Source organism: Lytechinus variegatus, chromosome 3 (assembly GCF_018143015.1).
Source record: "Lytechinus variegatus isolate NC3 chromosome 3, Lvar_3.0, whole genome shotgun sequence".
Classification (NCBI taxonomy): Eukaryota; Metazoa; Echinodermata; class Echinoidea; order Temnopleuroida; family Toxopneustidae; genus Lytechinus; species Lytechinus variegatus.
In genome coordinates, this window is record NC_054742.1 from 3,700,545 (window position 1) to 3,713,253 (window position 12,709).

The 12,709-nt window shown below is 33.4% G+C and overlaps 1 protein-coding gene across 3 annotated transcripts in view; it reads left to right on the forward strand.

Moving 5' to 3' along the window:
- LOC121410011 (cyclin-dependent kinase 17-like) overlaps nucleotides 1-12,709 on the forward strand; it is a 62,217-nt gene that overhangs the window by 26,335 nt on the left and 23,173 nt on the right. For all 3 annotated transcript variants that reach the window (XM_041601822.1, XM_041601824.1, XM_041601823.1), the window contains exons 3-5: nucleotides 5,416-5,540; nucleotides 6,305-6,424; nucleotides 11,584-11,755. In XM_041601822.1, coding sequence (XP_041457756.1) covers nucleotides 5,416-5,540; nucleotides 6,305-6,424; nucleotides 11,584-11,755 — 417 coding nt within the window. The remainder of the gene's footprint in view (nucleotides 1-5,415; nucleotides 5,541-6,304; nucleotides 6,425-11,583; nucleotides 11,756-12,709) is intronic.

The window sequence follows — 12,709 nt, forward strand, 5'->3', positions numbered from 1 at the left end:
GGACCGAGTTCATTTTTCATGAACATAATGTTAAAGTATTACTGAATATCCTGCCTTCGTTTCTGGTCACGTGACTAAGGTTAAAGGTCTTTTAGGGTCAATGAACTTAGACCATGTTGGGGGAGTCAATATCGAAATCTGAACTTAAGGTTAAGTTTTTGAAATTTCATCATAACTTAGAAAGTATATGGACCTACTGCAGTTCATGAAACATGGCCATAAGGGTTATCAAGTATTACTGATCATGCCTGAGTTAGTTTTAAGTCACATGACCAAGGTCAAAGGTCATTTAGGGTCAATGAACTTAGACCATGTTGGGGGAGTCAATATCGAAATCTTAACCTAAGGTTAAGTTTTTGAAATGTCATCATAATTTAGAAAGTGTATGGAACTAGTTCATGAAACTTGGCCATAAATGTGATATTACTGAACATCCTGCCTGAGTTTCAATTCACATAACCAGGGTCAAAGGTCATTTAGGGTCAATGGACTTTGGCCAAGTTGGGGGTATTTGTTGAATTACCAGGATAACTTTGAAAGTTTATGGATCTGATTCATAAAACCTGGACATTAGCGTAATTAAGTATCACTGAACATCTTGTGGAGTTTCAGGACACATGACCAAGGTCAAAGGTCATTTAAGGTCAATGAACTTTGGCCAACTGAAGTTGAGGGTATTTGTTGAATTACCATCATAACTTTGAAAGTCTATGGATTTGATTCATGAAACTTGGACATGAGAGTAATCAAGTATTACTGAACATCCTTTGGAGTTTCAGGTCACATGACCAAGGTCAGAGGTTTATGTAATTAAGGTCAATGAACTTTGGCCATTTTGGGGATATTTGTTGAATTACCGTCATAACTAGGAAATTGTATTGGTCTAGTTCAATCAAGTATCACTGAATATCCTGTGCGAGTTTCAAGTCACATGACCAAGGTCAATGAACTTTTGTCAAGTTGGGAGGTATTTGTTGAATTACCATATTTACATGTATAACTTTATATGGATCTGAGTTGTAAAACTTAAAGGTATGAGTAATCAAGTATCACTGAACATCCGGTGCGAGTGTCAGGTCACATGACCAAGGTTAAAGGTCATTTAAGGTCAATGAATTTTGGCCATGTTGGAGGTAATTATTAATTGCTGTCATAACTTTAAAAGTTTATGGATATAGTTTATGAATTATGGGCATAGGGGTAATCAAGTATCACTTGATTAGGTCACATGATCAAGGTCAAATGTCATTTATGGTCAATGAATGTATTATTGTATCATGAATGGTGTTTTTTGTGAATTATTTTAGTTTTTAAAGTCAGCACTGCTGCTATATTGAATTGCGTAATGCAGGTGTCAAAAATCCAGAGGCGCTCCAATGGTTATGTTTAAAAAAAAATTCTGAGCGTGGAATATGTGCCATAGTTGCATATTATGCAGAAGAAATGTTCCATAGATCATTTACAGACATCAGACGCATAAATGTTCGTTTAGAACTGTATTGAGGAGTTCCTTGATGCGAAAGATATGCTCACTGATTGGCTTAGCCCTGCCTCTCTGGTAGTAAATTTAAACCAGGGAAAAGAGCAATTAAACCTAGGGTTCTAAAGGCTACATGTACATGTATGGCTGTCATGTCAGTTCGCACAGGTTTGAGTGATTTGTCTCTTTTTACTATTCCTCTGTACTTTTATATGAATGTCATATCAGACATAGGACCTTGTCTAAAGACTACATAGCAATCAATAAATCAAAATTAAAACATTGTTGACCTTTAAGATTGTTTTTAAGAATGAAATGGAAGAGTAGATTGTTTGTGTCTGTTCATTAGTGGTCTCCATCAGATGTCTGGGTTTTACTTTCATATAGATAGAGGATGATAGAATTACCAAGCTAAATTGAATAAGAGCATTTTACTCAGATTCAATATCAGGACACCATTTACCATTAAAGTGTTTTATAAGCCTTTATATCTATTCAGAGAAAAGGACATAGATCTTAAACATTCCTGCAATGTACACTCTGTACTTCTGTGTACATGTACTTTAAACTGTGCATGGTGGATTTGAAGGCAATGGGGAAAAAATCTTTAATAAAAGACCATTCTAAAACCAGTGATCTGATATTACGATGCATGGACCTGTTGCATAATTTTCTTCTGTACAATGTAGTCTGTTTTTTTTATAAAGGGATTGTTTACTTTATCCAGGATCTAAGATTTTTTTTCTCTTGCAGTGAATGTTGTATACAAACAGTTAGGTCAAACTGGAACCACCTGATAGGGTTTACTCTTGAAACATTATTGCTTGCACCGAGAATTTTTTCCAAAGCTTCATAAAGTCAATCATTCCTTTAACGTACAAAGAGTTAAGGCAGCAAAAGGGATGTGGGTAATAGATTGTGGAAATTCAAAGTTTCACTTAATTTACAGAACAGTTAGGCATACCGAGTATATGCACATTCTGGTAGGTATGTAAATGAGCAGACTGATGATGTCACCTACTCACTATTTCTTTTGTATTTTATTATATAAAAAATATGAGAAATTCTATTTTTCTTATTGTCATGGGAAGCAAAACTTTATTCCTCCCTGAACATGTGGAATTACCATTATTATAACAGTTTATTGTCAAATTTGTAAAAATCTAAATAATGTATAATTCAAACAATAAAATTAAAAAGAAATGGTGAGTGAGGGATATCATCGACTCTCTCATTAGCATATCACTGATTTGTGCAAATGACTGGTTTGTGAAAAATAAGCGGAATTTAAAAATGCCATAACTTTCTTATTTTACATCCAATTTTGATGAAATTTTCAGGGTTATGCTCATTTGAATTTTCTCTATAGATTCAAATCAACAATTTTCTGGGGGTGAACTTGACCTTTAATATACTGCCCTACATATGTGTGTAAGTGATGTTCAGAATTATTGGTTTTGAGCTAAGATTTTACAATTTCACAAAGATACAATATGTAAGTTTACATTACAAGTTTACATGCACCGGATCTTGATTCCCGTACATGTATATGAGGTAAACTCATGTATGGTTATCACGTTGGTGTATTACATTGCAATGTGTACCATAATTAATGGCGCGATAGGCCAGTTTACCCATAGGTCAGCAATGCAATGAGTAAACAACAGTGCGTCAACCTTCATTTATTACTGACATGTCAGTTTCTTAGTTGTCATGGACTCTTTATTGCATTGTTTATAATGTGCAGTTGTTTGTAATGATGAAGAAGAAAAACATCTTTTAGTTCTATAAAGGAGTCCTTACTGTACCATTTTTTTGTTGTTGAAAAAAAAGGTGATATTTCCTTGTAGTGATTGTTCTTGTCCTGACTGGATTAGTTGCAAATCAATTTGGTTTTCTACATTGAATTTTGATATAATATATGCACTTTGATATTTGGAGGTAAAATATGTCATTTTTTGTTTTTAGATACAGAGGCTCGTATTCTGATATCTGGTTTAATTTCAAGTTTGAAAGTTCCTTATTTTTGACACGAAGTGCGAGCAGCTCCCCCTTATATCTTGAAATATAAATTCCCTGAATTCAATGTTTAAATAAAACATGATAAATGAAAAATATTTTTCATTAGAAAAGGGGAGATGAAATAATGTGTCTGATCACTTTATCAATTTAAAGATAAATTCCAGTTTTGGTAACGATCTCAAAATGACTTTTTACAGAATCTAATATAATGACCACCCAAGTGTCTGAATAAAAAATATGTGCCAAAGGATTCTGGAAGAAATTGTGTAATTGCTGAGAAATCAGCAAAATAAGCGCGGATTCGGTCACTTCCGTCAGGTCTTTCTTCCAGCAATAATAATACACTGTCCCACGTGTGCCCATCTGTGTTGGTGATCTTCAGTGTGAACATTTTTCAGCGTAGATTTCAAGATTTCACAATGTTCAGTTTATGTAACTGTACCAGATCTAGATTCTCGATGATATACTGACAATTAAGCCTGGTTTTACAGACTTTCTCATGAAATCAGTGTTTACTGCAACTACTGGCATTTCTCTTTAAGTCAACTCTTTCTGGGGTGGACTTGACCTTTAATGCAGCAAGTTTTTAAAGAATGTTAAAAATGTCAACCATGCAAACTCCTGCTGACTCCTATTTTACTTGCCTTTGTAGTACAAGTTAATAGAAGAAAGTTTGCGATAGAACCAGATTATCAAGTAGAAGGTACAACCTAGGAGAGAGAATCAGATTGTACTTTGCCAGGACACGTTCGTAGAATTAGCTGTATTTCTTAAGAAAACTATTGATGTTGTATCCTGATATTTGTTAAATATACAGCTGTAGAAGGAATATCTAAAGAGAAAATGATTTATCTTGTTGGTGAGTAATATAGTGCTGCTTATCTAGTGCTGTCTATAGATTTAAATGTTCACTATTCATGTATTTGTTTATTCTGGTTTGAGCTTCAGCTGCTGTTCTCAGTGTTTGTTAATTTCAAGAAATTAATCCTGTCGAATGTGGGTTCTCATTCACCTCACCTGGTTTGAGTGCAGCAGAATTGCTTTTCAAAGAAAACTGACATATGACTGGGATTTGAAGCCATGACCCTTTGATTGAAAGATGGAAGTCAGATCACTAAACCATGACAACTTCTGTAATCATATGTACCTAATGTTAGCTTGCTCATTCATTGTTTTTCCATTCATTTATTTATTTTCAGTTGTTATATAAAATGTACAAAGGATGAAAAATCATATCACCTCAAGAAGCTTCTGGTTTAGTGTTAGCAAGGTTCACTCTGCAGAAAAGTTACATAATAAACATGTCTGCATTATTGGTAGTATTTTTTATTAAAAAAAAAACTCTTTCATGGTTGTCAACTTACTCCATATAGTTGTTATATCCTGTTTTGAAATTTGGATGAAAGCTAATTACACATCATAGACCGGAATTTTGTATGGATTCCTTGTAAAAAATAGAAATTACCATGGCTAGTGATAAAGCCATACATACTTCACAAATTACTTCAAAGGCTTCAAGAACTTTCACATTTTATGTAAATTTCTCTGGACTTGCAGTATTGAGCCAAGATGTCTTGGAAAAGGTTTAATTTCTGCTTACATCCTGGTAAACGTGATTTGTTATTTCAAACCATTGTATCTTTATTGAAATTCTAAAGAAGTGCTAATATTGTTTCCATGTTACAATGATGCTTGAGAAATTGTGCAGATAACTTTATGATCATTGGGAGTGAGATATGCATCGTAGTTGAGTCATTGAGATGCCTATCTTGTCATTCTGGTTTCATCCTCGCTCTCACGTAAAGTTCACCAGAATGATCAAGTATAATTTATGATAAAGATCACTTCTACCTTGCATTATTCTATCCTGTTTGACATGAATCCATTTTGATTTCATTTCTATGAAAATGCAGAGATAGTGACACGATTACGTAGCTCTGATGGAGAGAGTGACCAGACGTCAGGAGCATCAGATGAGAGTCACACCCCAGTCAGAAGACGACATAGACCTGGAAGACTACATAGGAGATTTAGTGAGGTAAAGTTAAAGAACTGAGGATGTGATGTTCCTATTGTTCATGGTGCTTTGACAGAATTTTTCTTGCAGATGTATGAAAGTTAACAAAAATAGTATTACTGATAGGGAAAGGAAAAAAAAGGGGGAGAACCCAAGTATACATGGTCATTATGCTTGTCAAAAGTTTGTTATATTATTTACAATATAAAGTACATCCTATTTAGATCGGTCTTTTTAGTACTAATGAGAATTCCCCATATTTGATCTCCAATAATGCATGATTCTTTACTTTGGAAGTTCATGTTCATTAGAAAGTCAATTCAACTTTACTATTATTTTTCCACAATCCCAGACCTTCCTGTGAACAACTTAGTATGTTACACATCATGACCCCATAACACAGAGCATAGATATTGACTGTTCAGTGGACTCTTACCATGATTACACTTATTCTATGTAATATAGCAGGAAACTAGTCCTACAATCAATAGCTAAGTTTTGTTGTATAGGAGGATGCTAATTGTTTCAGAAAAAATACCAGTGTAAATGAAAAACCAACACTGAGCAGAGTTCTCACCCTTTGGGCATTTTTTTCATTTTTTTATTATGGATAAATTGTGTCCTCCAATTAATGCTTGTTTGTACATTGTGTGTAAGCTTTTAACAGTTAACTTGAAAAATTGTAGCATGTAACTGAGACATTACACAAGTGGTATAATTGATATGAGAGATGATAATTGACTACTCTGATTGTAAAAAAAGTGATATATTATTTTGTGTTAAAGGATATCTCCAAGAGGCTATCCCTGCCCGTTGATATGCGTCTTCCTGAACACTTCATCGAAAAATACAGCCTTAGCCCTCCATTTGAAAAGATGAGTCGAAGATCAAGAAGGGCATCATTGGTAAGTTGACTGCTGAATACTAACATTCTCATGTGGTTTATACAGAGATTTAGATTACAGATATTTAAAGTGTGGAAGGTATGAGGAAGATCAAACAATAAACAGATTTGCTTCTTCCATGCTTTATCAAGATATATGCATTTTGGGAATGTACAGCATCTGATGGATTTTTTTTTTTTTTTGGGGGGGGGAGGAGGACAGAAGAGTTGAGAAGAAAATAAAGAAGTGTATGGCTTGTACATGTATGTTCAAGAAAGAGAAAAAAAAATGTTCATTCCCCCTTGTACTGTTTAACTGTTCTGGTGTTTTTTTATTTATTTACTTTTTTTTTTGGGGGGGGGAGGGTTGTAGAGCTGTATACTATAGGTAAATGTGAAACATCTGAAGCAACACCTGACTGGTAATGGTGTATCTTAGACTTTGTATGGAGCAGCTCACAAGTATCACATATGTGATGGAGAATTATTAGCCTTAAAGGGATGGTCCAGGCTGGAGATATTTATAATCCTAAATGAGTAAAATTCACAAAGCAAAATGCTGAAAATTTGATCCAAATCGGATTACAAATAACAAAGTTATTGAATTTTAAAAATTTGCATTATTCTGGTGAAACAGTTCTAGGCATGTCTTTCTGAATATTCATTAGGTGGGCTGATGATGTCATATCACCACTTGTTCTTTTGTATTTTATTATATGAAATTAGGTTTATTCAAATATTTTCTGCAAAGAACTAAAACAATGGATTGACAACTGATAGTTACTTATTGCCGCAACTTATTTCATCATAATGGAGACACATCATTGGCACATACATAAAAAAAATGAAACATTTATGATTTCATGTAATAACATAAGAAGGAGGAAAGTGGGTATGTGACATCATCAGCCCACCTAATGAATATTCATGATGATGTGTAACTGTTTTCACAAAATATTGATAAACTTTAAAATGCAATAACTTCGTTATTTGTTATTTGATTTTGACGAAATTTTCAGCAACTTGCTCTGTGAATTTTACTCTATTTAATCATAAATATTTTCAGCCTGGACCATCCCTTTAAAACACTCACTTCCATTGTGCAGGGTTGGCGGATTTAAATCACGTTGATTTAAATCGTGATTTAAATCGCGATTTAAATCACCATGATTTTTTTTTAAAAATCATTGATTTAAATCACTTCCATTGAAAAATGTACAAATCATGGACAAAGTATTTGTTCAATGCAGTTTTAATTCTTCAAGTCAACTGAAAAACTTTGAATTAACTTTATATCAATAAAAGATCAACAAAGTCTTCATATCTATTTAAAACAAATTGAAATCAAATCAATAAAATCAGGTAATTCCTTAAAAACTACAGATGTATGTTGTCAATAGGTACTCATTTTTTGTAAATTATGTTGAGTTTTTCTTCTGAAATTTTACATTCTTTGTCAGTTATTATTAGTCAATTTCTTTCTTAACATAAAGTTTTCACATAATCCAACTTTTCAGAGAGCAGTTTGTAAAAAAAAATATATAATATATAAAAGTCAATGAGAAAAGGTTTGTTGGCAGTTTTCCAGTTTTGATCCTTCACCTACACATAACTACTTCTGTCATGTAAAATAAAAAAAAAATGATACCTGCATGTAATCAACATATTTAACATGCCTCTTATTTCGTATTGTTACATTTATCATACATTTGATGTTTTAAATAACATAATTATAAAAATCACATTAACATAATGTAGTACAGTCATAAGCTTTCTCTTATAAACCTTTTAAGTCACTGCAGCCCATTTTATGTTCAGTGCTACAAATAATGGAAGTTTTGTATCTGCATGTAATAATGGAAAGAGCTCTATAACAACAATTTGCAAAACTCAGAATAAACATTTAACACTGCATTTTAATGTTAAGATGCAGGTACTTCAGTTACAATCATTGGCAGTTGTAAGCTGTGTCTCATTTAAAAGAAAATACTTCTTTTTGTAATACATATGTTGTAATTTTTTAAAGCAGTTTTGCAGTTTTTATCCTTTAAGTTAAAAGTAAGTATATTCTTTTTCATATACTTCATGGATCAAACAGATTTTTTTTGTAGAGAATATGGGAATGAAAATTGTAGATTAATGTAAAAAAATCACAGTAACAAAATGTAGTATAGTCACCCTTTGACTAAGCTATCTCCTATATTGTTCTCCAAAACTGAGAGTTTTGCATCTATATCTGTAGCAAGAGAAGAGCTTTTTATCAAACTAAAAAGATCCTAAACATATACAGTTGTAGTCTCTCTTTGACTATTGTAAAGCTGTGACTAATTGAAAAAAATCATTGATTGGAATTATTTCTCTTACAATATACATGTATGCTAGTAATTGGCAAAGGGTTTGTTGGCAGTTTTGATAAGGGATTTTTTAAATATTTGAATGAAAAATCCCAGAGGGGAATTTTCTCTACTCACTGGGAATTCCCTATGGAATATTCCTTCATAGGCCTATGTATGATAGAATTAAGTTCAGATACACATGTACATGATTCCTCAAATTTATTTTTAATTGTCCATTTTTACTGGATTTTAATTACAAAATATGTGGTTAAGAACAATATTAGGGTGAAATGTATAACATCAATATTGATGTCATTGTAAGAGTAAGGGGGGGGGGGATAATTACCCTTTTTTTCGAAGGAACTTTTAAAAAATAAAAAAAATAAAAAAAATCTGATTTAAATCAAATAAATCTGATTTTTTTGATTTTTTAAAAAAATAAAAAAAATCGCCAACCCTGCCATTGTGAGATAAAAGGACATGCTATATTGAAAGCCCATATCATGTTATAAACATGAAGCTTTGTAAGTATTGCTATCCTGTTTTTTGCTGCCTGGTGTTAAGTTTTCAGAGTCCAAGTGTGAAAAGCTCCCTGTTGGTGTGAAATCCTGCTAAACCAAATAAAATATGGATATCTAGTTGACCTTTAGAGGTAGCTTCAGTAATCTCAACTTGAAGCTATTGTTCAGCTTTCTGTATCATATTGGAATTACCTGATTTCATGAAAGGCTAGTAGGGGAAGGCGGGGTAAGTTGTGACAGTTTTTGCTTTTTGCATGTTAGAATTGATATGATTAATAATCTCGTCGAAATAAGTACCTTGCCTTGAAATTTAATTCTTTTGAAATATTTTCCACCTATATATAACTTTCTATCCCCACACTGAAAGTCATCGTGACCTTTGAAAAAAACGATGTCAAATGTCTCAACTTGCCCCATATATGGGGTAAGTTTGAGCCACCTTCTGGGGTAAGTTGAGCCATAAAAACTATGTACAAAATGTATGAGGGGAGAACCAGCATGTCAATTTTTTGTTTAAAGTCTTTTCACTTGCTAATTCTCTATAAATACTAAAATCCTTTAAAAGGAAAAGAGCAGTCATGTAAATTTGCTCCTTTCAGCCAGCATTTCAATCGATTTTTATGGCTTGTTTGTTTTTTAAGATACATTACCATAGGAATTACCATGGCTCAACTTGCCCCATGCTGTTTGGCTCAACTTACCCCAGTCCGAACTTAGTGCGATAATTTTGTATCCACACATTTATTATGCATCCATCATATAAAAGACTATGACAAGAATGAAGATCCATACCTGGACTAATAATGTTGTTATCACATCTTTATTATATTCAAAGACGTGTGTGTTTATAAAGCACTTATCTATTTCACACTCTTTTTACTTTTTTGGCTGAAATTCATGTTTTTCCCTCTAAAAAACTACTTTTTGTTTCAAAGTTGAAAACAATGTGGTGGGGTTAGGGGTTATGCTATGGGTCATCAATACATGACACCACCACAATGTCTGACTCATTCATTATTGGCCTGGGCTGGTGGCTCAACTTGCCCCTATGCTCAACTTACCCCGCCTTCCCCTACTCATTGTACATGTGAATGTTTTTCTGTTTATAGTCAAGGATATTGAGGACAGGGAAGTTTGATATCACACTTTCCTTCGCATTGATACATACACAGATTCTTCATGTGAACAGTACGTGTAAATCCCTGTCACTGGCACACTTAATAATGTTCATTCTAGATCATTGACAAAGAGTTTGGTAGACATAAAGTCAATGAATGATGAAATTAAAGGTCTGAAAATAGTCATGAATGTACTGATGATGTATTGTATTGTATTGTATTGTATTGTAATGTATTGTGTAATTTTACATATTTGTTTGTATAAAGCTGAACAGGCTACTCTGGATAAAGATGTGAAATAAATAAACAAATGATCGTTCCAAATCACAAGCTTAAGAAGCTGATAAAGGTATGAAAACGCCCTATTGCCTGGCTTGGCTTATTCTCATCCTGATCATTCTCTTGTGTAAATGAAACTTTGATGAGCTTTTGATACTTATGCTAAGTGTGAGTGATGTGCCTCCATTTACACATGAATATGTTCCTTGGCCAAATTGTGTTGATGGTTTTTCACCTATCTTTTGTGATATATTCATTGTAAGAGGGAAAGTATGCCACATTAGCTTCAGTTTTGTATTTTTTTTTATATGTACTGGTACCAGCTGAAAATGTTCACAGTTCTTGGGAGTTTAGAATGCTAAAATCTTTCAAGATCCAAACTTTGTTCCTAAGACCACTATATATACGATGCAATTAGTTTGTTTTTAAATCTGTTTCAGTCTGTGGTCAAATGACCATTACTTTGAAAAGACTGTAAAACATAGCTTATATATAAACACATGAAAAATATTTTATACTAGAAACAGAATTCATTAATAAACCTGTGTATAAGTATGAGAAAAATATTGCCTAAAATTTGGTTTGTATTTTTGAATGATAATAATATTGACATTCCTCTTTTATATTGTGCTTAATACATCATGATGGCATCTGTAAATAAAGTGTATTGCACAATTTACAGATATATCACCTTGCTTCAAGTGGCTTGTCTACACATGATGTATGCCCTTACTCTATTCCATGAGGAGTATTCTAACAATTTCCAAAGTCAGTTGCTAGATATACCAATTCATTTGACATTTGTATCCTTACTCCCATTTTCTACTGGATGGAGAGTGACAAAGTGTTGATTGCTTTGTGCTTGTTCAGTCAGTATTGTAAAGTTTATTGTTTTTTTTCTTCTTTTACATACTGTCAAATATTTAGTCAGAAATAGGTTTTGGGAAGATGGAGACTTACACCAAGCTGGATAAGCTAGGAGAAGGGACGTATGCAACAGTATTCAAAGGGCGGAGTCGTCTAACAGACAACCTTGTAGCATTGAAAGAGATAAGATTGGAACATGAAGAAGGGGCACCCTGTACTGCAATAAGGGAAGGTAAGGTCTCTCTCTCTCCCTAACTACTTTTATGATGCTTTTGCTATGTACACACTTGTTTAAATCACAGCCCATAAGCTAAAAAAATATATGTCAATGTCATATCTCTCCATAAAGGGATTGTATTAAACATTTGGAAAAATAGGAGCACACAAGAGTACATTGTTTTTATAAAAGACTATGAAAGGACATTCTAGATGTTGTTGTTGATTACTTTCCACAGTTGTGAGTCCATGTTTCTAGTTTTAATTAGGTCATTGGAAACAAGATGATGCCCCTCACTCAAAAATTCAATAATTTTGAAGCCTTCAGTATTTGGCTTGTGGCTTTATCTGGAGAGACACATATCCTTGTGATGCCCTACCCTGATCTCCTAGAAAACTGGGAGATCAGGACCCCGTCTTACAAAGAGTTGCGATTGATCTGATCATGTATATGGAAATCCATCAATGTCATATTTTTTTCTTTAGGAAGTTTGCAGAGTATCCTTTGAATATTGACCAATTGAACTTATTTATACCTTGGTCACATTTGTTCTACGGCGGCCGTACGGCGAGTCTAAAACAGCCGTTTAATTTTTTTTTGTACCAGCTACATATGGGTGGTTTGAATAAAAATGAATAAAACGACTTTTTTTAACTCGCCGTATGGCCGCCGTAGAACAAATGTGACCAAGGTATAACTTGAAAACTGATATCCATACTCAAGAAATATCAAAGATTACTTACTACCTTTGTCATGATTCAAGCAGATTATTTAACAGGAAATATCCATGAAGTGAGTGAGGGTTGCGTTCATTCTTACTGCAGAAATAAGTTGTAATGAGAATGTACACATACAACCAGAACATCGGTAGGATTATACAGTGGAAGGGAGGAAGCAATGAAAGCTATTGTGTCTACCAGCACTGATAATAAGCTCTTCCCAATTCAAGGTTAACGAACTCTTCAAAGG